The 26,828-nt window shown below is 44.8% G+C and overlaps 1 protein-coding gene across 5 annotated transcripts; it reads left to right on the top strand.

Moving 5' to 3' along the window:
• Window positions 1-478: 478 nt before the first annotated feature.
• Window positions 479-26,803, top strand: GLYR1 (glyoxylate reductase 1 homolog). Of its 5 annotated transcripts, none has more exons than XM_048961581.1 (17): window positions 479-576; window positions 1,114-1,243; window positions 2,631-2,667; window positions 3,717-3,796; window positions 11,182-11,320; window positions 11,915-12,157; window positions 15,130-15,216; window positions 16,109-16,165; window positions 17,195-17,245; window positions 17,340-17,413; window positions 19,137-19,236; window positions 20,248-20,358; window positions 20,650-20,751; window positions 21,779-21,941; window positions 22,387-22,566; window positions 23,061-23,185; window positions 23,531-26,803. In XM_048961581.1, the coding sequence occupies exons 5-17, from the start codon at window positions 11,234-11,236 to the stop codon at window positions 23,603-23,605; spliced, it is 1,455 nt and encodes a 484-aa protein (XP_048817538.1). In that variant the 5' UTR covers window positions 479-576; window positions 1,114-1,243; window positions 2,631-2,667; window positions 3,717-3,796; window positions 11,182-11,233; the 3' UTR covers window positions 23,606-26,803. The 5 variants fall into 5 exon arrangements, with proteins under 5 accessions (XP_048817538.1, XP_048817537.1, XP_048817535.1 ...); XM_048961580.1 differs by having other exon boundaries at window positions 1,114-1,303; XM_048961578.1 differs by lacking the exon at window positions 1,114-1,243 and having other exon boundaries at window positions 482-576.
• Window positions 26,804-26,828: the final 25 nt, after the last annotated feature.

Here is a 26,828-nt window from a genome sequence, read left to right as displayed (position 1 = left end):
GCGTACAGACGCCAGCTTTTGTCAGCCAGCAGGCGGGAGCGATATGTGTAGGACAGGGAGCAGAGGAGGGGGGCACAGAATAGATGCAGTAAAACTCAGTTTTAAGTGTCGTTAATGCCTTTAGAACATCCAATGCTGTCCTCACGTGCTGCATCTCCTGCAAGGAGCGCGGAGCTGGAACGGGGCAGACATGTCCGCTTAAATCCACAAATGCCACTTTGGAATGAGATACTCAGCCTCAGTCCACCCAGCAATGGAAGCGGCTTTAAGCCAAAACAGGGGCAGTCAGGTCCCATGACGGATTTTCTCTGAAGGGCGGTGAGGCGCCGGCGCTCACAGAGCAGCAGCCGCCCCAACCCAGGCGGTACCCGAAGGCGACGGGCGCCGCAGCGGCAGCCACACCCCGGGGGAGCGGCGCTGACAGCCCTCCCGCCCACGTGACCGCGCCTGGCCAATCAGCGCCGCCGCGGCCCTCGGCCCCGCGGGGGGTGCCGTCCTGTCCCGGCAGGCCTTGCGCGGCGGCGGCGGTGTCGGTAAGATGGCGGCCGTGAGTCTGAGGCTCGGAGATCTGGTGTGGTGAGTGCGGTGCGGGCCGGCGGCGGGGCGGCGGGGCACGGCTCGGCTCTGGCGTGCGGGCGGAGAAAGCGCCTTCTGTGGTGCCCGGGGGGAGCGGCGCCGAGGCTCCGCCCGGAGCGGCGCAGAGGCAGGCGGGCGGGGCGGCGGCGGGGCTGCGCCCGGTTCGGCCGAGCGCGGCGGCGGGGCCGGGCCGGGCGGTGCCGCCCCGGGGCCATGGAGAGACCGAGGCCCTGCGGCGGGGAGGGAGCGGTTGGGGACGGGTTCGGGAGGGTGGGTGCTGAGTTTCGCCGTTCCTCTTCACGCCGCCCCGGGGGATGGCGGCGGTGACGGCTGCCGGGCTCGGCGTCGAGGGGAGAGGGGCTCGGGGCGGAGCGGGGGAGCGGGACCGAGGGGCGGTCATTGGCTGGCTCGGCTGGAAATGCGGTCTCCTCTCGAGAGGAGCAAGAAGGAAAATAAGTAAGCGAGTGAGGCGCTGAACGAGTGCGTCAGCCAAGCAGCACAATAACATGGGAAAGCACCTTTTTGTTTTTTTTGCAGGTTAGGATGTTCTCCTTGAAGCTCACAGAAGCTCCTTCCCTTTGTCACTCCAGTTTTACCTTCCAGTAGTCGGAGAGCTGTGGTTTTGTATTTCCCGATCGGGAGAACTGAAGGGATTCCTTCGAGGCCTGTAAGCACTGATCTCCAAGTGCTTGGAGAGGCTCTCTTGAGGCTCTGCTTCACCGGACAGGTTAGGGCTTCCTGTAGGGCTCACAAGAAATAGCTAAGCACCACCACACAGGTCTGTGCGTTTGTCTGAGGTAAAAAGAAAGGCGTGCTCCTGGCTGTGTGACAGCTGCAACTTCTCATCTGAGAAATGGACAGTGCTGTGAAGCTGTTTAAAAGTAAATAAAGCTTTCTTTCAGCATCATTTGCTTCAAACAGGCATTTGGGCAGTGCGGTGCGCTTGGTGTTGGAATGCAGATCATCCTGCTTTAGTTTTGTACGTGACAGACTAGACAGCTACCATCCCTGGCACCATTGCGGAAGATCTATAGCAGTGAGACAGTAACACACAGAAAGCTTGAAGCATCTTGTTCAGCACAGGGATGGAAGCGTGAGTTATGAGTTGTGAGCTTGGTTAAAGCTCTTGGCAGTAGCTCTGCCTGATCATCGCTACAGAATCTTCTGGGTAACATTCCCAACTCAGGAGGGGCTGGAATGCCTCTTGTTTGGAGTTTTTTGCTTAGGAGTTGGCAGGCTCTACAGATTCTCTCTTGCTTTCTTGCAAGGCACCAACCAAATGACTTCTGTGAGAGTACTGCAGTTTCTGTAGGTGGGAAGGGTAAGGTAGCAATAAAGCTGGCATGTTGTGATCTAAGGCCAATGTCTCTTCTATTCCTCTGTGGAAAAAATAGTTTTATTCAATTCCTGTAATTGAAACATGCACAAGTGTAGGAAGTAAACTTTTCTGCCTTTCTTCTGGCTCGTTTCTGTGTTTAGCACACCACCACGTGTGGTGGCAAGCATCTGAAGAATGTGACAGTGGAACACCTAGTGCAGGGGTCCTGCCAGTTAGTGCTTCCCTGTGAGAACTTCTAAGAATCTCAGCTGTCTGAGCTGCAAATCCATCCCTTCTGTGCTTACCAGCCTGCTCTGTCCTGATGGGTGTAACTTACCAACCTAATCTTTGGTTTGGTTGCCTGCATCGCTGCTTATCCCAGTTCCTTGTGAGAGAATATCCAATCTTACAAGAGCAATAAAAGCTGTAGCATCCAGTCTTCCAGGCAGTAGCTGTGCTGCTGCCGGTGTTCTTCTGACTTAAATTCTGATCGTGCAGCCAGTTCATGCAGGCTTTGAGGAGGCTCAGTTCAGGTGCAGGTATCGACCAGTAGCAGTGTGCCGAGTGCTCACGCCTTGCCTCTTACGGTAGGTTTTGACTATCAGTTGTATTTCTCTCAGTATGAAAAACATGGCGTAATAGAAAGAGGGAGAATTGGGATGCTGTGGGTTTGTGTTTTTTTTTTTCCCCCCCCCCATCTCTGTTCCTGCTGCCTAATTCTTCCATTTCTCCCTAGGGGGAAGCTGGGTCGGTACCCACCATGGCCAGGAAAGGTGAGTTGGGTTTTTTGTTGTTGTTTTCTTGGTGGTTTTGTTTTTCCCTCTGCACAGACAAACCTTTACCTGAAAGCTTTTCAGTTAAAGATTAGGATTAGTTTTTGCTTTACTTTTTTTTATATACCATCCACATGGATCTGAACTGTGAACCAATGGGGTTTTAATTGATGCAGAAGATCACCCTGTCACTGAGCTGTTAGCTCAGGTGTGATGAAAAGCTGCATCCAGCACTGGAACTGATTGTTTTCCCCAGACCAACCCCTGTCAGCTTCTAGGAAGCATTCCTCTTCCATAGTTACTTGGTTAAAATAATAGAAATAAAGAATCTGCCTTCAAGATACTGTTTTAGAGCAGTGCTATTTAAGTAATAATTACAGACGTTGAGTGTGGTTGTTTTTATTTTCTGTTTTTTTTTGCTGATGAAAGTCCAAAAAGATTTTAAAATGGCACTTTTTTATAATTATCATTTCCAATGAAGGACTTTGTTTTTATTTTTGGTGTATATACGAGGTGTGAGGGTGCTCACACAAAAGCACGCCGCAGAGGAAAATGCAGTTAATGCAGCTGATGGCCATAAGCGTTCGGTTTCACTCCTGTCTTTGGATCAGGTTAAGTCCAGGCTCCCCTGTGGTGTCACCTATGTAACAGTGGCTGCTTTTCTCTTCAGCAGCACTTCACGCTTTACTCGCAGAGTAGTTTGCTTATTAAGAGCATAAAATATGAATCCTGAAGGTAGCAAAGAGGAACAAGTTCCCTTAAGTGCCATTTGGACTGATGAAGTTAGAGAGCTTCCTGACTTACCTGCTGGGAACAGCCTTGCTGGGAATTGGTGCCAATGTGTAACTGGCATTTGGGGTTTTGTTCACTCTGCTGCTCATATCTAAGGGTATGTGTGAGAATACACAGTTAACTGTAACAGATTGAAGTTGTGTTCGTAGTTAGGATTAAAAATAACTGAAAGTCTGCAAAAATTCTAATGGCAGGTAATGAAATCAAAGTATGATCTTTCATTATGTACTTTAACTGTCACTTTTAATTGCCTTCAGATTGTTAATCCACCTAAAGATCTGAAGAAACCTCGTGGAAAAAAGTGCTTCTTTGTGAAGTTTTTTGGAACAGAAGATCAGTATGTACTGCTTGTTCTCATCCCATGAAAATCCTGCTCCACGTAACACGGTTTCTTTTTCTTTTAATGGAAGAAAGGTTTCCCAGCGCAGCAAAGCGTGGCTTTGTGAGAGTTTCATTGATCTACATGCAAAGAAATCCATCTATCAGTGCATGCTGCAGCCACTTGTGGGTGTGTGAAGGCTGCGAAGACTTCTGTACTCGATACGTTGGGGTTTTAGTTGATGATGGGAGGTTGGGAAGTTCTTGGTAATCTGCCATTTTTAGGGGAGCAGGTGTGATGTGACTGGGTGAGGTTTTGGCATGACGCTGTTTGAGCAAGGTGCAGCTAAGGGCATTCATGTACTGCCATGAAGAATAGCGTGGCTTTGTGCTTGCCACTCCTGATCAGAATGTATTTTCATGCCTGATGACTGGAAACGTTGTTGCTGTGCCTTAGGAAGACTCTGCAGCATTGGACTTTTGTAGGCTCCCTTTTTGCACAGCTGAATTTGTTGATTCCAAACATACCTGCACAATGAAATTTACAATTCAGAGTAAAAAAAACCTGAAAACCTGCCTTTTGTGAAGCTGGAAATTATTTTGCTGGTTTTCACTTTTCCTCTTTGTTGCTACGTGGCATTAAGTCACATAATAAGAGTCTTTAAGTCATGCAATCCTACAATTATTTTAGAAAACACCTTATTTTTAGTGGGAACAGAAGTAATGAATTGAGACCAATTAATGAATGTTTCTTAAGGAAGCTGTTTTCAATTGAAAAGATGCTAAGCAAAAATAATTTTAAAATATCAGTTGTCCATTTCAGGGCCAGGCTGGATGTGGCTCTGGGCAGCCTGGGCTCTGGTTGGTGACCCTGCACACAGCAGGGGGTTGGAGCGAGATGAGCGCTGTGGGCCTTTGCAACCCAGGCCGTTCTATGATTCTGTGATTAAGAATTGAAATCTGTACTTGATGGAGCAGAAATGAGTGCTGCACACAAGTAGGAAGGTTTGCTGGATCTGTAGTAATGTAAGATAGGTGAATGTTGATTTGAAATCATATAGTCATATATTGATGTTTTTTTTTCTTATTAACTAACTCAAGCTCTCAAAGCTCTTTACAGAAAACTTTACAGAAAGGGTAACAACCCCCAGGCTCCCCAGGGAGGTGGTTGAATCACCATCCCTGAGTGTGTTTAAAAGCCACTGGGATGTGGTGCTCAGGGGTGTGATTTAGGAGTGGGCTGTTAGAGCGAGGCTGTATGGTTGGGTTGTGGCTGGACTCGATGATCTTGAAGGTCTTTTCCAACCTGAACAATTCTTTGAACCTAAGTTGAGGAAATTGTTTCTATCCTGTTAGCTTACTCTTGATTCTTGCATGTTGTGTTTTTGGATCAACCACAGGGATGTTCTGCATTAAGAAAAGTTTGGAGAAAGCGGCTGTACGTCTTAAGGTTGTGTCACTGAGATGAGCAGTTTGGTTGCAGGTGAAGAGTTCAGACATACAAGCAGCTGGGGTTTACTCTGTGTTTCTAGATTGTGGCTGGGGAAGAGGCAGCCGTGTCACGCAGTGCTGCTGAATGCACACACCAGCAGGGCTGCCCCTCGCCTGCCTGCTGCTTGTGGGATTTAATCAGTTCCTGCTCCATGATTACTACTTGCTTTGACTTGCGTGCCCTGTCTGAAAATTGATTACAAATAAATACTGTCTTTTTTGCTGCCCCTAAAATAATGTTTTTAGACAGGAGAGAGAGAATCTTGTGTACCTGGGGGTTATGCTGGTGTTAGAACCATGAGAAAATCCTTATCTTTGAGCAGAGTCACACAGACTTTAAATCGTTTCACTTAAAATGTCGATGTTGGGGGGAAAATTCCTTTTATTTTGTGTAAGTAAACTAATGTGTTTTACAATACTTTTTTTTTAAGGTCTATGTAAACAGGGAGTGGAAATACCAAACTGACAAAAAATCACTACGTAATGAGCAGAATTAGAAATGGGAGGATGCAGAGCTCCTGTCACTGGCTGTAGCCCATGGTCTGATGAGCACACAGGCTTGTGCTGGTATTCCTGTTTTCCTGCATTTACATCTTTCTGCCCTTCCCAAGTTTGGAAGGTGATACTAACGTAGCATTGATCAAATTTCATGGATCTTCTGTCAGTGCCTTGCTGTGCCAAGGTTTAACAGGTGGCTGTTTGGGCACGAGCCCTTCACTCTTTGTCACCTTACAGGTGAAGGCGGTGCTTGGCGGTGGGTAGAGTCACTGGGTTGCCAGCCAGTTTGTCAGTGATAGGTAATCTCAGAGCATGGATGGTCTGTTTTCTTCTGAGGAATTCCGAAACGCCACCATTTCAGGCTGGGGAAAGGCTTTTTCCTTCTGACTAGCATGGTTCCAGTCTCCCCTACCAAAGATTAAGGAGAAAGCTGCTTAACAGTGAGAACTGATTTGCAGCGTGACTGCACATGTGAGCGGAGTGGTTGAGTGAATGAAAATGTTCTGTTTGGCAGTGCTTTTGCTGCAGTGTATAGATAGGAGCTGGTTATTTTTGAAATCCTGAGTGATTTGGGGTACAACTGTCAAGAAAATGCACTGCTTTAGCTGTAACCTTGGCCGTGGTACGTGCATGAGGTGTACATGCTAATTTTACTGGGCTCAGTTTAGTGGTGAAAGGAATACGTTACCTGGAAGGCTCTGTGCAGCTGTGGTGAGAGACACAAAAAGGAGAGTAGAGGGCAGTCAGACTGCTCTGTAAGTGTGGGCTTTTGAGAGTTCCTGCTGAGCTCAGAGTTCTGTGTTTGCTCTGTTGGTAGAGTTGCTCTGTTGTGTTCAGGCTGGTAGATTTTCTAGAAGAGAACTATTTTTACCCATGGAAAAGGAATTTGTGTTTTGGTTTCAAGTGTGACATGTGCTCCTGTACTGTATGGCAGAGCAGGCCAGCTGGGTGTTCACAGCAGTAACGTAATGTCCGTGTCCTATTCTGACTGACTTCCTTTGTTGTGGTGCACAACGCTCATGAAATGCCTCTATTCACTTACTCTCCAATAGTGAGATTTTCTGAGTCTGTCTGGGACTTACCTTCCTGAGTATCTGTCCTCAGGCTGACTTCACATTAAAATGATTCTTCATCCAAAATCGATAACAGCTGGTATTTCCAGCCCACAGAAGTGACAAGTGTGCAACAACATTCAGTTACTGGAATTTAAACCTTCCTAAATTGCAATGGAACTTTGACCTCTTATCAGCATTTCTAGCTGTATTTCTTAGTCTGGAAAATAAAAGGGGCTTTTCCAAGCTACAGTCTTGTCACATGAAATATTGGTTCAGCATTCTAGTAATCGAGGGCAGCGGTGTAAGGACTTAGAGGTTGGTATGCGTGCTTCTTTCTTGCTGTTAGTTGGTAGGATGACCAGGCTGGCAGGCTCGTAGTCTGCTAATGTTCCGTAAATTCCCAGTGCATTCCGTCCAGGTGCAAATATTCTTAGGTTTCATGGCCTGTTTGGAAACCGTTTGACCTTTTCTAAGCTAACAACTGGAAGCAGCAGGAAGTCTTGCAGGCTGTGGGCGCACACACACACACACACACACACACACACACACACTCACATTGTAGAAATGCTGTGATAGCTGTATAGTCTTGTAAGTCATGTATCAGAGTCTTAATAGGAAACTGGAGCAGCCCACTCTTATCAGAGCACCTTTTTGAAGCATCAGTACAAAAGTAAACAGTCTCACTAGAAGTGCTGGGGTAAGGGGTCACTTCCTGTCTGTTACATCAAAGAAAAATGGGAGGAAGCTTGCAGTCCAAGGTAAATAGAGTCATCTGCAGCCTATTTGCGTTAGGCCCAACAACTTCAGCACAGACTTCTGTCTTCCCATCCTCCATATGCTGCTGTGATGCCAACACGTTTGCTCTTACGCCACTGTTCTCTCTGTCTTTTTAGGGAGAGATAAATTATTGGATGTAGTCTTTACAAAGCATTCTTTGAGATCCTGACATCAGAAGACACTTGGAGTTTGTCAAGTGTTGGATGTGACGCTTTGGGAATCTAAGAGCCAGAGGTTATCATAGAATCATAGAATGGTTTGGGTTGGAAGGGACCTTTCAGACCATCTCGTCCCAACCCCCTGCTGCAGGCAGGGACACCTCCCATAGCCCAGGTTGCTTACAGCCCCGTCCAGCCTGGCCTTGAGTGCTTCCAGGCAGGGGGCATCTACAGCCACACCCTGTGCCAGTCTCTCACCACATTCAAAGTAAATAATTTCTTCCTAATATCCAATCTAAATCTCCCCTCTTCCAGTTTAAAACCACTTCCCCTTGTCCTGTTGCTACCTGCCCTTATAACAATTCTTTCCTCAGCTTTCCTGTAGGCACCTTCAGGTCTGGGATGGGCTATAAGTTCTCCCCGGAGCCTTCTCTTCTCCAGGCTGAGCAGCCCCAGCTCTCTCAGTCTGTCTTTGTAGGGGAGGTGCTCCATCCTCTGATCATCTTTGTGCTCTCCTCTGGACCTGCTCCAACAGCTCCACGTCTTTGTTTTGGGAGCTCCAGAATGGGACACAGTACTCCAGGTGGGGTCTCACAATATCAGAGGGGCAGAGTCACCTCCTTTGTCCGGCTGGTCACACTTCTCTTGATGCAGCCCAGGGTATGTTTGGCATTTTGGGCTGCAGGCACACATTGCCAGCTCACGTTGAGTCTTTCATCCTCTGACACCTCCAAGTCTTTCTCCTCAGGGCTGCTCTCAAGCCGTTCTCCACTATAGGCTGGGCAAACAGAGGGTTAGTTTGCTGCTGTTTTCAGCTGGCGTAGCCCATACAGAGCTCCATGTTGCTCTAGGCAGGCTGCTGTGTGCCAGAGCCAGCTGGACTGTTGTTGGACATCTCTCAGCAGAGTGCCATAACTGAACATTACTGTAGTCAGAACTTTTTGGCCCTTTGCTGCTGGTATCTCTGAAGGTCTGCTGTACATTTTTCATTATTACACACTTCTCTCAGCATTGGCCTGCTGCTTGTTCTTTTGCTAAATGCTCCTTCCTTTCAGTTGTATGATTTAATGTAAATGAGATCATTTTTGTGCTCCTTTTAAGTTTCCTTTAAAAACTGGATGTGATAAATCAGAGAGCTCAGCTGTGTGATTTTACTCGTCATGATGCCAGTTCTGATGAGAAAGGGCAGCATTCCATTTTCACGTCACAAAATCCATCTTGATTTTCTCCATCTGGCTTCTTGTGTGCTAGCTAACACTGGCTACTTCCAAACCCAGGCTGTTCTCTTGTGATTTTTGAAGCTGGCTGTGTTAGCACTTAGTGTGGGCCTCTCAACTGGCACAGCGTAAGCTTTGCAAACTTTCCCATGCTCCAGTAAGTAAAAGAAATTTGGAGGTAGTGCCACCATTGAGCAGAGCTAACTGTAAGTTCTGCCAAATGTGGGTACATGGGGCACTTCTGCCACTTCCATCTCTCCAATTGTTCAGGCTGTCTTTAGGAAGTGGTGTCTTCAGACTGGAAAATGGCTAAAAGCAGCATGCTTTCAGGCCTTGTTACCTGTACTGAATCTGTTCCCTCTTTCTTTCTTCTATGCCACCATTCTCCATGCTGCTCTTGGTCACATTCACACTTAGCTCTGCTTCACCGTCAACAATTTTAAGTTTTGTTTGTTGTTCGTGACTAGAATGTGGATTTTTATAAGGGTTTTTCTAGGAATGCTATTTTGGAAGGGATGAGAAAGGGCATGGAGAAATTAGCAGAGAAGACCATTACCAAAATGTAGATTTTTAACACCTTTTTCACTTTGTATTTAACCCATTCTTTCTGAGTATTGGATGACTGTGCCACAGTATGAATACAGTCTCATCTTAAAATGTGACAGCTTTAGTGATGTGATGTCACTGATGTTTTCCTTTTTTAGGATGTTCATTCGTTGCTGAGTTGTAGTTCCTTTTATATGTTGCATCCTGGAGACCTCTTCTATAAATAATAGCTGTGAGGTCATTGCTTAACAAAAACAAGAGATCCTTTGCAGAAACGTGAATGAACATGCTTGGTGGAGAATGGTTTAGTTTTCAGGTGTCTGAAACACACAAATGCTTTATGGATGGACATGCAGTGTCAGAAGACTCATTGTACCTTGCAGAAGGGCCTCCAAGTAGGTGGCACACCAAGGATAAACTGGAAGAGGCCCCTTCTGTTTATCTTCCTGTGAGGCAGCACTGAAGGCTGTTTCTTACTTGTGAGTTTGCCTCTGAGATCTTGGGTGATTGCAAGTGCTGAAATGCACCTTGTAAGCCAGGGAGCAGAGAGCTTTGTGCTTCAGGCTTTCTCCATTCCAGTGGAAAAAGTAGTGGGGGGAAAAAAAAGTAATAAGCTTGTGCAGTGGAAAGGAGTAGTGTGTGCAGATAGAAACATAAGAGAATGTCTTGGAAGAAGAGGTGCTTCCTATTCTGTAATTCGAATCTGGGAACAACATTTCACGTGCCTTCTTACAGCGTACTGGCAAATTTTATTTCCTTTGTATACACATGGGATGACTTAGTGTGGGTTGATGTTGCGTAGTACCCAGGTATGCTTTGTCCCTGAGAGTCACAGAAAAGGCCTTTGCATCTCAGTGGATGTTAGGATATGTCACTGTGAAGCTCGGGCACGTAGGAGGAGTTCCCTGAGTAGCTGCTGACTGCAGTCTCCAGTCTGAAAACAACAATTTGACTTTCTATAGCATATTAAGTCGGTTATTACAAAGATGATGTAAACTAAGCAGAAAGATTCAGCTTGGTGTGCAAGAGAATACTGAGTTCTGCTTCCAGGCAATGACAGAATTGTGGTGTAGGCTGTATGTCACTGTGGGAAGGATAGCATCTACTTCTACTTGATGCTACTTCTGCAGTCAACTCCATCAGGGGACCTTACCCCTCCCCACATGGGACACAAAAAGTTTCAGTCTATCTTCAGCGAGCTGATTTCTAACTGGAAATAGTGGTTACTAGAGCACAGTGTGTTTGAGCAAGGGATTGATGACTTTTAACAGCACTATGAACGGGTTAATACTACCAAATATGGTGGCATGTGATTGTGGATGTTCCTCCTGGTGGTACAGGAGAGGTCACTGGTCAGCCTTTGTTCTGAACAGGTACCCTTGATCACATCTAAGGGCTGGTCTGCTGATAGAGTGTCAGTAGTGCTTAGAGGGGAGTAATGCTAGCAGAATGTGATGTGTAATGTGAGGGAGAAACCAAGTGAAAGTGCCAGAAAAAAGTTCTCAGTGAATGCAGGCGTTGCAGTCATTCATGCTGTGGAAAGCTTGTCGTTGATTGCTCTGGACAAGAAATGTGTCACTATTTCTAGGAGTTAGGTGGTTGAGGAAGCTGCTGTTGGAGAATATAACTGATTTTTTTTTTTCTTTTTTTTTTTATTTCAAGTGCTTGGATCAAGGTGGAACAGCTGAAGCCTTATCACCTGCACAAAGAAGAAATGATAAAGATTAACAAGGGTAAGCGCTTCCAGCAAGCCGTGGATGCCGTGGAGGAGTTTCTTAGAAAAACCAAAGGCAAGGACCAGGTGAGTGAGTGGTTTCTTCTTTACCGTGTGCATAAAAACAAGTCTTCAAGTGAATGATGGTGAAACACGTTTTTGTTTGAAAGGAGTTGATTATTTCTGGCAATTTGTTGGGGAGGATTTTGTTTTCATTTTTGTCTTTTTCCCCCCAATTTTAAATTGTTATTGTTTCCTAACCTCTCCTCTTCCCTGTTCAGTCTTGTCTGATGAGGGGTGAAAGACTTGTTACACTGATGGAGACACAGAAGAGGCTAATTGATCTGCTTATGATGAATTTATAAATCAGTCTTAACCTTGGACGTGGATGATAGTACCAATCTTACTGTTAGTGGAAGTGCATACGTGTGCATGCGCTCCCACTGGGTCTTCAGATGTCCTGTGCTGCTACTCAGTGACTCAAAGTGAGTGTTTTTACAGGTCAGCTAACAAGGAACTTCACTCACCGACTTCAGGGGGCTAGCAGTCTAGTTTTCATGTTCCCATGCTGTTGGTTTGCCTAGTAAACAGCATGGGGTCCTTCGCATCCTTGGTTTTGCATGAAAGTCATTCTAGCTCTTCTCTTCTTTCCTTACCGTCTTCTATTCTGTAATCTCTCAGGCATCTTCCCATAACTCCAGTGAAGAGAAGAATCGGCGTAATTCCAGCGAAGAAAGAGGCAAGCAATCTGCTGGCGAAGAGAAACGCAAAGCCAGTTTGTCCGAAGGGAAGTTGAAGAAGGGCACAGGGGAAGGAAAAAAGAGGGTCTCTTCTGTATCGTCAGAGAGAGGATCAAAGTCACCTTTGAAAAGAGCCCAGGATCAGAGCCCCCGAAAGCGGGGGCGTCCACCCAAGGATGAGAAGGTTTGTGTTGTGCATGTCCGCCAGTGCCCTCTGTGGACTTTGCAGGTGGACTTAGGGATGACTGGCACCTTAGCTAACAGGCCAGTGTGAAGAGTATCAGTTCAGTACCAGATTATTTTTTTTTAAGCTCTTCCATGTTGCTTCTTCTAGACCAGCTGGCTGTCAGATACCTTTGACAAGCACGTTGTTGATTCTTCACGTGCATTTTTAGCAGTTAGTTGCTTTGAGTGGCTCTGGTCATCTCTCTGAGAGGGCTTTGAGAGCTGTCTCATGAGACTCCACCTTCCATCTTACCACCCTTCAAATTCAGTTGATGCAGGAAGGATTAGTGAGGAGGTGTGGCTCTTCATCTGATTTCCGACTTTTCCCTTCTCATCTCATCTGCTTTGTGTGATCAAGCGATTTATAGTCTCTTCACTTCACCCTCCGTGCTTACTGAGGGTGGGATGTTCTTAAGGACTAAGGTGTGAAGAAGAAATTTGTGTAGCGTGGGAATAATGCACCTGAAGAACTAGTTGTATTCATTTCCATTTCTGTGCTATGGAATATGTTTCCATTCTCCATTATAAAGGTCCAGCACTGGAGCATCATTATTTTATCCTCGTTACTTCCCTTGTTTACTTCTGAGTGTCATGACAGAAGCAGTAGCCAGCAATATTTTGTCTACTGTCATGCAGAGTACTCATCTTTATTTATTGTGGAGCTCCCTGTTGTGGTCCAGATCTTTCTTGTCCAGATGGATAGAAATTTCAGTGGATTACTACAATGCACGTTCTTCACTGGAGACTACACCTGAAGACTGTTGGGAGGCTTCAGCTGATGCTACAGCAGTGTGCTTGCTCACCGCTGCTTCAAAGGGACTGTGCTGCTCTGTGCCTCGCAGCCTTTGCTTTCAGTGTTTCAGGATCCAGTTCAAAATAGTTGGTTTCCATCTCCTGAATTGTTACAGGATTGGCCTTAACAGGTTGAACAGCAAACTCTTGATGCCTTGGTGGTGAAAATGAAGCTGGTCGTAAGAGATGCTGGCTTTTTTTTTTTTTTTTTTTTTAAGCCAGTTTCTGTTAAATCACATCATGTGAGCCCATCAGTTTCTCCTTTTGAGGGAATTGGAAGAAGGGGAAGTTGGATCATACAGGTGAATTGCTGTTAATTGTAAATCTTTTGACTTGACTGCAGAAGAACACTTTATGAGCACCTTAGCTTACCCTTCTGAGATGTTGCTATAATCACATCGTATCTTTGAATGTATCTGTTCTGATGAAGCCCTGGACCATTTTTTCCCTAACATAAAATGCTTTTTTTTTGTCTTTGAGGTAAATTCAGTCCAAGCTAATCAAAATGAATGGTGGGGGAATTCCAGTAGTGCTGGCACACTGCATGCTTAGTTTTTATTCTGTGAGCTGCCTTGGGGTAATAGAGAGAGCTTTGAGTGACTGAATTATGGCGCTAGAAACTTTTACTGGGAAACTGCAAGTGGAGTGGCTTCCATCAGCTTGCCACAGAGAGATTGCCAGCGAGGGGATGAAAGCCTTGCTGCAGACTGAAAGTAAGCTGGTTGGTGTAGGAAAGTAACTGTGCAAGTTTTGAAGGGCAGTGTACTGATAATTAGAGGAATTGCTGTGAAGTCCGGCAGCACTGCCACAACACTTTTTCAGTCCATGACACAAATTTGAAACCATACATTCTGCTTACCTGGGTCTCATGACTTCCCAGAATTATTAGTGCTAGGGGAAAGAAAATGTTTGTCCCTGTTCTGAGTTACTGCAATGTTGGTATTTGGGATGTATTTTTTCTTTTTTTGGCTCATTTGCTTTGTTCAGTCACAGTTCAGCTACCTTTCCAAGCACTCAGGATGCATAAAATTCAAGGATCCAGTTTTTACTGAGGTGTGGTCTGTCTAGAAATGTCCTGTAGGCATACATGTTCATTCAAATACTCTCATTTTTGAGTTTATGTGGATATTTTCAAAGGACCAATGTGACTACTTATGTATCAGAGCAGATTTCGTCCTTGCTTTGCCAGTTGAAGCAGCTATGTGGTCTTCAAAAAGAGAATTCTAGTGTATAGTGGCACTTTAAGGTTAGAGGCTGATGTCTAAGTTGTCCTTGCTATCAGATGAAACGTTTGTATCAGTGTCAGTTACCTCCAGCAGCCTTGTTCTTCCTTGCTTTGTAAACAGCACTCATCTCTGGTGGTTCTTTGTGGACACTGAGGCACACTGTGCATTTGCAGGAAGTGCATTTCATTTCTGAATCTTCATCTCAGGAAGGTTACACAATATATAGAAGCTCTGCATGTTCTCTTCATAAATCATAAAGACCTATGTTTTAATCTTTACCTGTGGAAATAAGGATGAACAGATCAAAATTTAACAACAGTAAAATAATGGTGCTTTAAGTGTCATCGTGACATGTTAAGGGATGGGAACAGTCCATGTATGATTTCCAGTTTCATGCATTCTGGAAACTACAGCAGGTGTGGCTGTGTGAGGTGCACACTTAGAAGGTTTTCCTGCTAACAGGTAGGCTGCTGCCTTTTTTTTTTAACAACAGTGGAGGATGAGGAACAGCTCAAACCTTGTCTGACTGCAGTGATGTTCTTTACCCATTTGTTCAGATTTTTGCATCCGCCAGAGGGAAATGCTGGATCAAGTGTGTTCATTTGTTTCTCTGCTCATTGCATGATTACACAAGTGTGATAATTCCTGTTACAGCTTCTGGAAAAACCATTCTTCGTATGTAACTGGTTGAATTTTGTTGTTGACAGTTCTTGGTTTTTTTTGTTCTTGTTTTTTTTTTCCACTTTGCATCACCTGTGTTGATAATACACCTCGTGCTTGAAATATGACCACTTGTGGAAAGGCATGCATAGTGCTTTTCAAAACTGTGTGTGTGCTCTTGCAATCATTTTGCTGTTACCAGCCACTTAGTCAGTTTGTAAGCTCTTTCCTGATCTCCTTTGTATCTTCTCAGGATCTCACAATTCCAGAGTCAAGTACAGTGAAAAGAGTGATGACTGGAACAGTGGCTGGATTTAAATGGCCACCAAGCGTCAGTGAGGTGAGATACCCTGGGCTGGCTTTACAGCATGGTTCTACAAACTTAGTTCCTAGCTGAAGATGATGTAGAACCTTTTGTTTCCAATTTGAAATGGTGGAGTTCTCTCTTCTGCTTAAGGTGCTTTCTTTGTCATTCTGTGGTATAACAAAGCTGGGCAATACCTTTGGGCAGCTAGGAAGTATGTTGGAAAGTGAGATTTTTGTCCTTATGGAGCAGTCTGCAAATTCACACCTAACTGTGCTACGTGTTTTTGCACTTCTGATTTCAAAAATATTTCTGTGACTGGCTTTGCAGAACTGGAAGAGAAGACTTGGATAGGCTCTCCGTGTCTGCATAATGTGATATTGGATGGTTTACTGCAGTTTTCTTCATAATCAGCTTTCATTTTGTACTTAAATAATTAAATGATCAAGCAGAGTAAGAAGAGTGCAACTCTAGGCTAGTGCTTAGAGTGTTCATTGGAGAGATGAATGCTCCAGCTGCCCATCATGTGACTGCTAAGATTAATGTTCAGCCACTACCCACCATGAGTATGTTTTAAGGAATTCCTTGGAAGCTGGAAAGTGTTTTTATGTCATTAGGAGAAGGAGGTGGGATCTGGGACTACAGATAAGGAGAGGCTACTTCTTCCCTTGTTAATCCTGCTGATAGTTTCGTTTTGATTTTCCTGCAGATATTGAGAAATAAGGGATTTGACTTGAATGGCTTTGCTTTTGCAAATGAAACACAACGTAAACTGCTATATTGAAACAAACTGCTTGGTCCAGCTGTCATGCATTAAATATTTCCCACCTGAAGTTATTACCGTGCTGCTCGGGAGAACAGGGAATAGTGATGTGGTTGCTCAGTGACGCTCTGGGAATGTTTCTGAGTCTGTACTTTTTCTCTGTAGCCTGTGAAGGACAGTGACCCACACTTTCATCACTTCCTGCTGAGCCAGACGGAGAAGGTGAGGATTGGGCAGACAGGATAATTCTGCTGATCGCTCTAGCTTGGCATCCTGCCCTATGCTGGGATGAAGGTCTAAATACAAGGAGATACATAACCAGCTCTGAAACTGCGTTCCTTGGGGCCTAGTAGCAATGAGACTCTCATGTGCAATCTGACCATTTGGTTACTTCCCGGCATTTAGGTTTAAGGTGATTTGGCAGTGAGGACAACAAATAGTTCTAGATATCAAAGATGACCTGGCACCAGGATTCGGCAGACTTGTTCTGTTAAATTCTGCAGATTAAATATGAGGGCTAGAAGGTGATGTAATTGCAGCCCTGTTCTTTGTTTGACGGTTATCCGTCCAATTTCTTCATCTGTATGAATTTGTTAATTAACTGAATATGGCAAGGAAACTGTCCCTGACTAGAAAAGCTCCATGTAAAATGTAGCCAACTTTAGAGTCAGAAACCATGCAGGATTTTATATTCAGCCTGTGAATGTCAGGAGGAAAACAAAATATCAAATTGAATGAAAAACAGTTCATATCCGGCTGAGGATCCGTGCAGAGACAGATTAAGAGCAGCTCAGAATAAGCAGCCTGAGCAGGAGCAGCCTTCACCACGCTGTTGTAAGCCACGTGCTGCCTTAGGTTAACAAAAACGCTTTGCCTCAGCACTCCAGTGACATAATGAGCACCGGTATGGTGCTCTGTAGCAGGCTGTAGAGATCTGTGTTTCAGATATGAGAGTGGGGATATGCTGTATCCTCATCGCTGGAGTGCCTGCCATGTGAGCTACAGAAAGGATTTTGTAGTCCCTGCATCAGAAAACAGTCTGAATTGTTGGAGTAGGGTAGGAAGGGAGGAACTCGTATGTTACAATAGGGTTTTATTTTCTCTGGTTGAGGGAAGCCTGAGAGCTTTCCTGTGCTGCAGATGGTGTGTGGGTGAGCTGCCTGGTTTCTTTGTAGCGAGGATACGGTCTGTTTGCTCAGCAGAGCAGATCAGCACTGTCCTTCCCCTGAATGCTTTGTTTTATCCGTACAGCCAGCTGTCTGCTATCAAGCCATCACAAAGAAGCTGAAGGTTTGTGAAGAGGTGAGACAGATGTTTGCTTTGATGGATTTTCTGTATTATCACGAAGACTGGCAGTTCCTCCAGAGCTGTATGGTCCTTTTTTTTCTTTCTTCAGGAAACAGGATCCACCTCCATCCAGGCAGCAGACAGCACGGCAGTCAATGGCAGTATCACACCCACAGACAAAAAGTAAGATCTCCAACGCACTTCAGCCATTTCCCTTCTTTTTCTCCTTTCCATCTCATACATGCAGCCATTATCCAGCTTGTCACTGAGAATAAATAAACCTAACATTTCTCTCTAGAGATCTCCTCTGTCCTTGTGTGAAACACTCATTTGGGTGGAGGTGGGAGGGAGGCAGCTAAAAGCAAAACAGGAGTTTAGAACAAGGTCTGCCCTGGATGTACTTGCATCTCGGTGCTCTCCTGCAGTTGCCCTTTTCCTGCAGGGCACGTTGCAGAACATGAAGAAGCAGTCTTTCTGAATGCCATGTGGGGCAGGATGATAAAAGGATATCTTTCTCCAGTGGTGCATGGCAGTTAACTAGGGCTGTGTTATTGCTGCCCTGAGCGCGTAGAAGGCGAGCGGAAGAGGGAGGCTCCCAGCACAGGAGCTTTGCTATGCAGCACGTGAGCTTTCTGGTTTCTTCTAACGTCCCCGTTCTCCTTTCTGGAGTGAGACGAGCCTCACTTGAGCTTCCTGTTTCACTCTGTAACTTCCGCTGTGTTCAAATTGCACTCAGGCCTTGCTGTTTGCTGTTTGCCGTTGGGTCATTTCTCATGGGATATCAATTCTCAGCTGTACTCAGGGGGAACCAAAATAACGATGAAGCTGTTCAGGTAAAACAGTCTCTCAGGAAAGCATGGCACAGAGCTGGGTTGGGAGAGGGAGAGAGAGAAGGTCTGTTTCAGAGCTTTGTAAATAGATGGACATTAAGCTGTTGAAGGAGCCTGTGGTGACTCGTGATCTGTCTGAATTAGTCTGCTCTAACAAAAATAATGGCTGGGAGAGTAGAGGTGACTTGAGAAAGCCATAGTGCAATGTAGCATGGCTAGTTATGAAGAATTACCTTTTGGGGATTGTGAGGCTGAGGTTACATCAGACATGTAAGTGAACGATTCAGAAATTCCTACTGAGATTGTGGCTGGGTATGAAGCTTGCTGCAGCAGAGACTGCCAGAGAGTTCCAATTACAGGTAATTATGGAGATGAAACTTGTTAGTTTTGTTGTCTTTTTCTTGAAATGAGGGGAGCAAAGTTCTCCCCATCTTAGGAGAGGGAAGGCAGCAGTTACCTGGGATTATTCTCATGTTGACCTGTACAGGACTACTACTACTTTTTTTGTTGAATTGCAGCTGTGGAGAGGTGTTAGGCCTTTGGTCTGTGTGTGATGCATAGTACAGTAGTTCTTTCTGAGTTTTACTGAAGTAAAGGTAGTAATGTATCATTCAGTAGTATAAACAAGTCATTGTATGCATGACTTGGTTCAAAAATCAGAAAGCAAATTAGAGAAGCACCTGCTGATGTGCAGTTGACCTCTTTTTCTTCAGTACAGCAATGGCTAGTAACGGAAAGTACAAGAGCAGCAAATTTAATCAAAAGAAAACCAATGAAGAACCAACAGCCCCTCAACCTTTAGCATTCAGCTACTTTTCTGAAGCAGACTTAAGTCTTTCTAGAGGAAATCGTTGGCGATGCTTAGTATGCAAAACAAACACTGGCTTGCTGTTAAAGCACAGTGTCTTCCCAATTTGGAAGTCCTGTTCTGGCTGTGGCTGTGTTGTAGTCTGGTTTTTGCTGGTTGTGTTCCAGGTTTTGCTCTTGATCGCTTCCAGGATCAAGGGAAGCTGACAACAATTTCTTATCTGTTACATAATCCCTTCCTTGCATTAATGCTTCTCCCTTCCCTTTAGGATAGGATTTCTGGGACTTGGTCTGATGGGAAGTGGCATCGTCTCCAACTTACTGAAGATGGGTCATACTGTCACTGTCTGGAACCGGACTGCTGAGAAGGTAGGCATGTACCTTAGATATAGACAGTACTTTCCTTTTTTAAACATGTTCCTACTACCTCTGATCACCAATCGCTGGTGCCTGGCAGAGGATGCTCAAGAAACACAGGTATGTTTGCCACCTTGTTTTATTATTATTTCCTGAGTGCTTGTGGCCACTTCATACTAGAAGCTGTGAATGGTTCCTACCGTGTTGCTGTTTTGATGTTAGAAGTTGCAGCTTTGTGTCCCTGTTGAGGACTGCAACATAAAGTTCTCCCTGGGCATATTCCTGATTCAGGTAGCTAAGTAATTGTGTTTTGGAGCTTGACAAAAGGACCATATGCTGGGAAGTTGAGCCCAGGAGTGGTGTGGTGAGATTCTCCTCTTGACCACAGCTTCATCTACATGTCCATTGTGCTGTTTACAGTGGCTGAAGATTGTGTGGCAAACATGCTGTGTCATGACATGAGACCAGGTTAAGAATATTCCTTTTCAGTGTTGAAATGGAGCTAAATGGCTACACAGTTGTGTTCTAGCAACTGTAGTGGAGGAGAAAACATGCACGTGTCAACTGTATTGTAAAATAGCAAAGGGTTTTTTAAGGATGTTTTCTAACTACAAAACAAGGGGTAGGGTGGGAAGGAACTAAGAATTTGAAACAGCAGCCCTTTAAAGCCTGCGTCAGTCTCAGCTGCGCATATCCTGTTTACTGTTCAGCAACGGGTTCTGTTTACCAGTTCTTTTGCGCTCTCTCCTAAAAACTGCAACATTCAATCTCTTACAATTTATCACCTAAGCCTTCTCTCTTGTGCATTTGTTTTGAAGCTCTTCTCTTGAGGGTTCAGGAAAGCTGCAGAGGAGCCCCTTGGGTGTAGGAGATGAACCAACAAAACCCAACCTGAATTTACTGAATAATTAACACGCTTGACTCATGCTGAGTCTGGCAGTAAAGTTTGTTTCATCAAAATGCTAGGGAACCCATTTGGTTTGTACTTAATTTTACTTACGTTTCAATTTGTGACTTTTGCAGTGTGATTTGTTCATCCAGGAAGGGGCACGGCTGGGAAGAACCCCTGCTGAAGTTGTCTCCACCTGTGACATCACCTTTGCCTGTGTATCAGATCCAAAAGCAGCAAAGGATGTAAGGATTAGCTCTTGTTCTTCCTTCACCGCTGAGTGCTAGTTCTGATTCCTACTGGTGAAGGTAGCCTGGGTTATTGCAGGTGCTGGGCAGGACAAATAAGTCACATTGTTTCCCAACAAAGTCATACTTACCTCCCTCCCATTTACTGGCAGAAAGATAATCCATGGGGGTTGGGTTTTGATATCGTTTTAGAAGACTGCCACTGCAGTGCCAGGCTTTCTTGGACTTGGAGGGTTTGAGTTTCTTTGCAGACACCCTATTGCTTTACCGCTCTTCTGTTCCTCACAGCTGGTGCTTGGTCCGAGTGGAGTGTTGCAGGGCATTCGACCAGGGAAGTGCTATGTGGATATGTCCACTGTGGATGCAGATACAGTCACAGAATTGGCCCAGGTAATCAGCTGGTCCTACAACACTTGTGACTCAGCAGCATTACTGCAATACTTGTTTCAGGCTTTAAGCTATTGATGATACAGATGTTTTGTAAGATTTCTTGACTTCTTCTAGAGGAGACTCAAGTCTCAAGCAGGTGAGACAGAATGAATTGCCACATCTTGACCAGTGAACAGAGCTGGATAAGATGTACTCTACGACAGCAGCAAAGCCTCTGGAGTTGTCAGGGCTGTCAGGTGGTACCAATGTGAACTGCCTGCTGAGTTTTTAACCCTTTGGAAGTATTTACTTAGTATAGATTTGGTACAGATTTGGTATTCTGTAGCAAACTGGAGGAGGAATGCAGTCTGGATGTGTAAGTGTCCTTAAACTGATAATAATCTTACTTTAAGTGCCTCGGTTATGGGGAAAAAGTGCCTTAATATTTCACTCTAAAAATTTTTAAAGGGAGGATTGACGTAGAAGTGTTTTGATTTACTTCTGGCATGGCATTTTTTATTTCTTCCTTGACGTCTTGATGATTATCCTCAGCCCTTAAATGAGTGTGTTTTATTGCAGAAAGAAGGGAAGATAGCATTGGTCAAGTTTTAAGCAGAGATGCTGTAGTAATGCATAACACAGGAATTTGGAAAGTGCATAATCACACACATTAGTAAATGTCTGGCCAAGGGGTTCTGTCAGAGGCCTTTCATCTTTGGGGAAGAGGGGTTAAATACAAAGCAAATAATCTGAGAGTGCTATGCTGTACACGAAGCACTGTTTCTTGGCCATTACAGGATGCCATGGCAGAAGCACATAAGCTCAGCTGCTTAAAATATTCACCATTAAGATAAGAAGTGTTGCTGAGAATGAAGGCAACTTTTGTGCTCAGGCACACCTTTCAGTGTCATGCATCATGCTAGATGTATTGCAGTGCTTCCCTCTCCTGTTTTTGTGTCTAAGCTGTTTGTGCTTTAAAATTCTGTCCTCAGACAGTGCTCAATGCCTGCTGTTTGTGCACTGCTAACCAGAGATACTATTTTTCCAGGTGATAGTGTCCCGGGGTGGTCGCTTTTTGGAAGCACCAGTCTCAGGAAATCAGCAGCTATCAAATGATGGGATGCTTGTGATCCTGGCAGCTGGTGACAGGGGTTTATATGAGGACTGCAGTAGCTGTTTCCAAGCGATGGGGAAGACCTCTTTTTTTCTAGGTAACTGAAACACCAAGGGCCTGATAGCAGATTCTTAGTCAGTGCAAGGACTGGGATATTCAGGAGGGAGTCTGAGAGGCATATGTATCATCTCTGTAGGCTGCTGACAAGAGGGACTGGCTGCTTTCTGTCTCCACAGGCAGCATGGGAAACCAGCCTGCTCCTCTGGAATTCTGCCAGCTTCAGAGCCTTCAGACTAAGTTTTCTTTTTTGAACATTGTCTCATTTTGGAGAATCTGTGGTGCTTTTTATTTTTAAATGATACTTTAATTTCTCCCATTGTTCAAGTGCATGGGAAACAGCTAAGTTTTCCAGAGCCTGTAAGGAGAAGGTGTAAAGTGTTTGGGATCAGTATGGAAAGTGTAGTAGTGTTAACTACTAGGGTGGGGGAGCAAGGCTGCTGCATCTGTTCTGGAGGAATGTTCAGTGCTGTGTTTTGTTCCAGGTGAAGTAGGCAATGCTGCCAAGATGATGCTGATTGTGAACATGGTCCAAGGCAGCTTCATGGCTACAATAGCAGAAGGACTGACTTTGGCTCAAGTGACTGGTCAGTCCCAACAGACCCTTCTGGATATCCTCAATCAGGGACAACTCGCCAGCATCTTCCTGGACCAGAAGTGCCAAAGTAAAGTTCTCTTTGTTGTTTTATTATAGGATGTTTGTCACAGTCTGTCAGTTTCAGTTAATGATGGAAAGGAGGAAGTCATCCCAGCTTCATCAGCCTAGGGTTCTGAGTGCTTTAAGCATTCTGAAAATGAAGAGCTGAGTTTTATTCATTAACCTTTATAGACAGAAGCTCTGAGAATACATCTCATGCTGTGCGTTGTCTACAGCCTGCTCAGGTCTTGAGTTGACAGCGATGATTTCATTGGGATGGGGTAATAAGTGAAATGGAGGGCAAGCTGCTTAGAAATCTGAGCTCACTTTGTCAGTGGGCAGAAGTGATATTATCTGCTGTGGTGGGATGAGGATACAAAGCAGAGAAAAAGAGCTAAAAGCAGTGTTCCTGGTGATCACCATGGTAAAGGGAAGTTAGGTGTTGAATTGCATGACCTTGCAGTGTGATAGGCTTGATTTACTTTTGTCATGCTTATTTTTTCCTTGCATTCCTCTCAACAGATATCTTGCAAGGAAACTTTAAACCTGATTTTTACCTGAAATACATACAGAAGGATCTTAGATTAGCTATTGCACTGGGTGATTCTGTCAACCATCCAACTCCTATGGCAGCTGCTGCCAACGAGGTGAGTGCTGTTACTCAGTGTTTGTTCAGTAGGCGGAGTTAGAGCTGTTTGTCACCAAGGGACAAAATCTGAGAGTTATGTGCTGTCTGAGAGAAAGGAGCAACAATTGAAGTATATTCTGAGTGGGATGGAATGTAATTTCATTTGATGGTAGAAGCTCTTAAAGTGTTACATCAGTGAAAACAGATGACCTAAAGAAAACCTGGAGTGTTCTGATCTGTCCTGCTGTATTTACTTGAAGCTCTGCAGTTTTCTGGTTTGAAGTGATCAGGAAAGCAATTTTTCTGCTAGGGAAAGGCTTTCTGTAAGAGCAGGCACTGATCCTTTTCTATTTCTCTTCTGTAGGTCTATAAACGAGCAAAAGCGTTGGACCAATCAGACAACGACATGTCTGCAGTGTACAGGGCCTACATCCACTAGGCTGCACCATTCTTACTGTTAATACTATGATTATTGATTAATATTATTATGATACTGGGTTTTAACTCTGGACCAGTCCATCTCTGTCTCTCCATTTCCTTTTATACACAGACTTTGAGATCTGCCGTGGAGGCAGCTGCTGCGGTCAGCCTTCCCCTGGTGGCAGAAGGGGGGGAGGAGGGGGCTCGGATTGTTGCAGTCTAATTAGAAAATCCATGCCATGCACTGACAGTCATGGAACAGAACAGTGGCGGCTTGTTCAGAAGCTCTGAGGCAACTCTGCCAGAAATCTGCTGCTTGGCTGCTTTTATTTTCTTCTTTGTATGCTTGTCCAAGATGCTGTTTCTAACGATCCCCTTTCTCCTTTGCTGTGAAATAATGCGTGTGTTGGACTTTTTGCATCAAGGGGAACAGGTGACTACATCCCATCTACCTGTGAATATCTGTAAAGTCCTTGGTCCCAAGTAAGGTGAGGAGCATTCCTGTTTGTCACCCACTGTTTGAGAACAAAGCACCTCCCGTGGAGGAGAATGACAGTTCCAGAAGGTAATGGGGTTGCATGCAACACTGTCTTGATTCTGTTTCTTTTTAAACTTCCACCTCCCCAGCACCTTGATGGAGGAATTCCTCATATTGTTGAGAACAGATTGCATCCAAGTCTTCCCCTGTACAGACAACTCTAGCATAGGGAACACAAACCTTACTGAAAATGGGAGAATACCAGTGTAGGTAAGTGTGGCCTCCTAAAAGGCTAATGGCAGCTGCCCACCCCACAAACAGCATGGGAGCTTCACACAGATTTGCATAAAAGCTGCAAGATAAACATTCAGCTTAAAACTTAGCCAGAGGTGTTTAATTTGGTGAAGGAACAAACTTTAGGGGGTTGCTCCTGGCCTTAGTTTGTGTTGCTTTACTATTTGCTTTCTTTTTTTTTACCCTAGAGTCAATAATTACAAAGGCGTCTTGGATTGTAGCAGAGTCACAAGCAGAGTGATGAGTCTGAAAGGTGTGAGGGGAATGATCATGGTGCCAAGAGATGGATGCTCCTGAGCTCCTTCCCGTGCTATCTCTGGCCTTTTCATGGTCATTTTATCTGTTAACCTGATTGCCCATCTTCAAAGGTGGGGGATAATTACCTACCTCACAGGGATATTTTGTGTAATGATTAGTGATCTTTGTACGTGTCAAACTTTCCACAAGTATTCTTAGTGTTACTACTGTGAGTACAGCACTAGCACAGCATGAGAATATTCCCTGTACTTGTGACTCTGCTTGTGGCCAGGTACCAACTTCTAGGAAGACTGGTGGATATAATGGGAGGCTAATACTGCTGCTGAGCTGTAGTCTAAACATGTGGGACTTGAACTGCAGAGGCCAAAGCTGAAGAGCAGAGATGATCTTCGTTGGTAGCAGAGCAACCCAGAGTCCAAAGGATGCCTGTCTGTAAAAAAATGCACAGCGCGTGTTTGTTTATTTTTAACCTCTCAGTGTTAGCCTTTTAGGAGGATTCTTCCATTTTAGATTCGAGAGTTAGTAAAATGCCAGTAAGAAATGTTATTAGTCAAAGTCGCTGCACAGTGGCACAATCTCCTCCCTTCGACTGGGATTCTGAAAGGAAAGGAAGCAAATTAAAGTTAGACCACGCTGCTCTAAATCCTTGAGGTCTGCCCCTCTCACCATCTTATTTTTCTAGGAACTTAATGGCTATTTATGGAAATTCTCCTGTGGCTTAGGATTTCTTACCAATCCTGCTATCTGCAGCAAGTGTATATGGTTCAGGGGCACCTTGTTAAGAAACAGAGGAAGTTATCAGGTTCTTTGTTGTGAGATGTGACATCTAACATCTAATGCTATAAATGTTACTTGAGTGAATATTTCTCCTACTGCAGTCACTGTTACATGTGGGCTAATACTGTGTTACGCATTGTGTCCTGTGGCGAACATCTAGTAATAGATCTGTTAGGCATTTCTTTGCCCATTTGTCAGTGGTATCTCTGAGCAGTATTAGTTATGCATACATGTTTCTTTGGCAATACAGCTGTCATCCTGCATGTAGATATTCATATTAAAGGCACATATAAATACCCAGGAAAAGCACCCATCGGCCTGCTTCCAACCTTTACACATTTCCCATCTCACAGAGCTGTTAGCATCAGCAGACCTTGATTAAACACACTGCAGTTAGGAAATCACGTATTCAGGGCATCTGCGGATAACTGTGTTTTGTGGGCAGGGGATAAGCCCACGTGTCTTGCAGCTTGAGGTGTGTTTGGGAAATAAGGGAATGGGAGGTGCTGTCCCAGACCCATTGAGCACAGAACTGTTGCAGGTCAGTGCAGCAGTCTCTTGGAGTGTATTGAAGAATGGGTCGGAGTGGGTGTCATCAAGGAGGGGGTGTTATCATCTCTTTTTACTCCACGGTGCTTCTGCTAACTGGGAATGCAAGAGGAGCTCTCAAGTCTCACGACGTGCATTGCAAAGTGAATTCAGAGAGCCATCCGTGTGAGAGGGATCCCAAGGCGCCTCGGAGCTGCAGGTCTCATTTCCCAGAAATGCTGCCTTTCTCAGAGCAGAGGTGGTTCTTCCTGTGGGTGCTGCCAGCTGTTCCTGCAGCCTCTGTGGTGGGGAGGCGGGCGCAGGCTCTGCGTGGGGCAGGGAGCTTGGGAGTGGATGCAGAGAAAGGAAGAGGGGTTAAATGGTGGAAAGTGGGCTGTTGGCAGATGCTGCGTGAGGCTGACCGTCAGCTTCGCTTGGGTTCTTTTATTTATGTCTGTCGCCTCCGAAGGTGGGTCTTGCTCTGTTCCTAGGCCTGAGGTCCGGGGAGGGGGGAGCTGTGGATTGAGAGATGCTCTGATAAAACTGGCTAGTCAGTGTTGTCTTAATATTGTTGACAATTCTGTAAAGTTCCTTTTTACGATGATTTGTTTTAGCAAATTGCGTTTTTTTTGACTCCCTCCTTTTTAAAGAGACAATGTGACACTTGTGAGAAGCTTGTAAGAAAAGCAGTTTCTTTTCTTCTCAATGATAGATCCTATCGTTAATTAAGGTTGTGAATTTTTATTTTTTGCCTTGTTTTTAATTAACATTTGTCATTCAGAATAGGATGTGTGAAGATGTTTAAATGGCAAGTCAAAAAGATTTTTTGTGCAATTAACAAAGCTACTGGCAAAAAGAATAAAACCTTTCTTGGTAACACGACGTTGTTGTGGCCGTTTCTGCAGGC

This window comes from Lagopus muta, chromosome 15 (genome assembly GCF_023343835.1).
Source record: "Lagopus muta isolate bLagMut1 chromosome 15, bLagMut1 primary, whole genome shotgun sequence".
Taxonomy (NCBI): Eukaryota; Metazoa; Chordata; class Aves; order Galliformes; family Phasianidae; genus Lagopus; species Lagopus muta.
The sequence above is the reverse complement of the archived record's forward strand: the minus strand, read 5'-3'. Positions and strand labels throughout refer to the sequence as shown.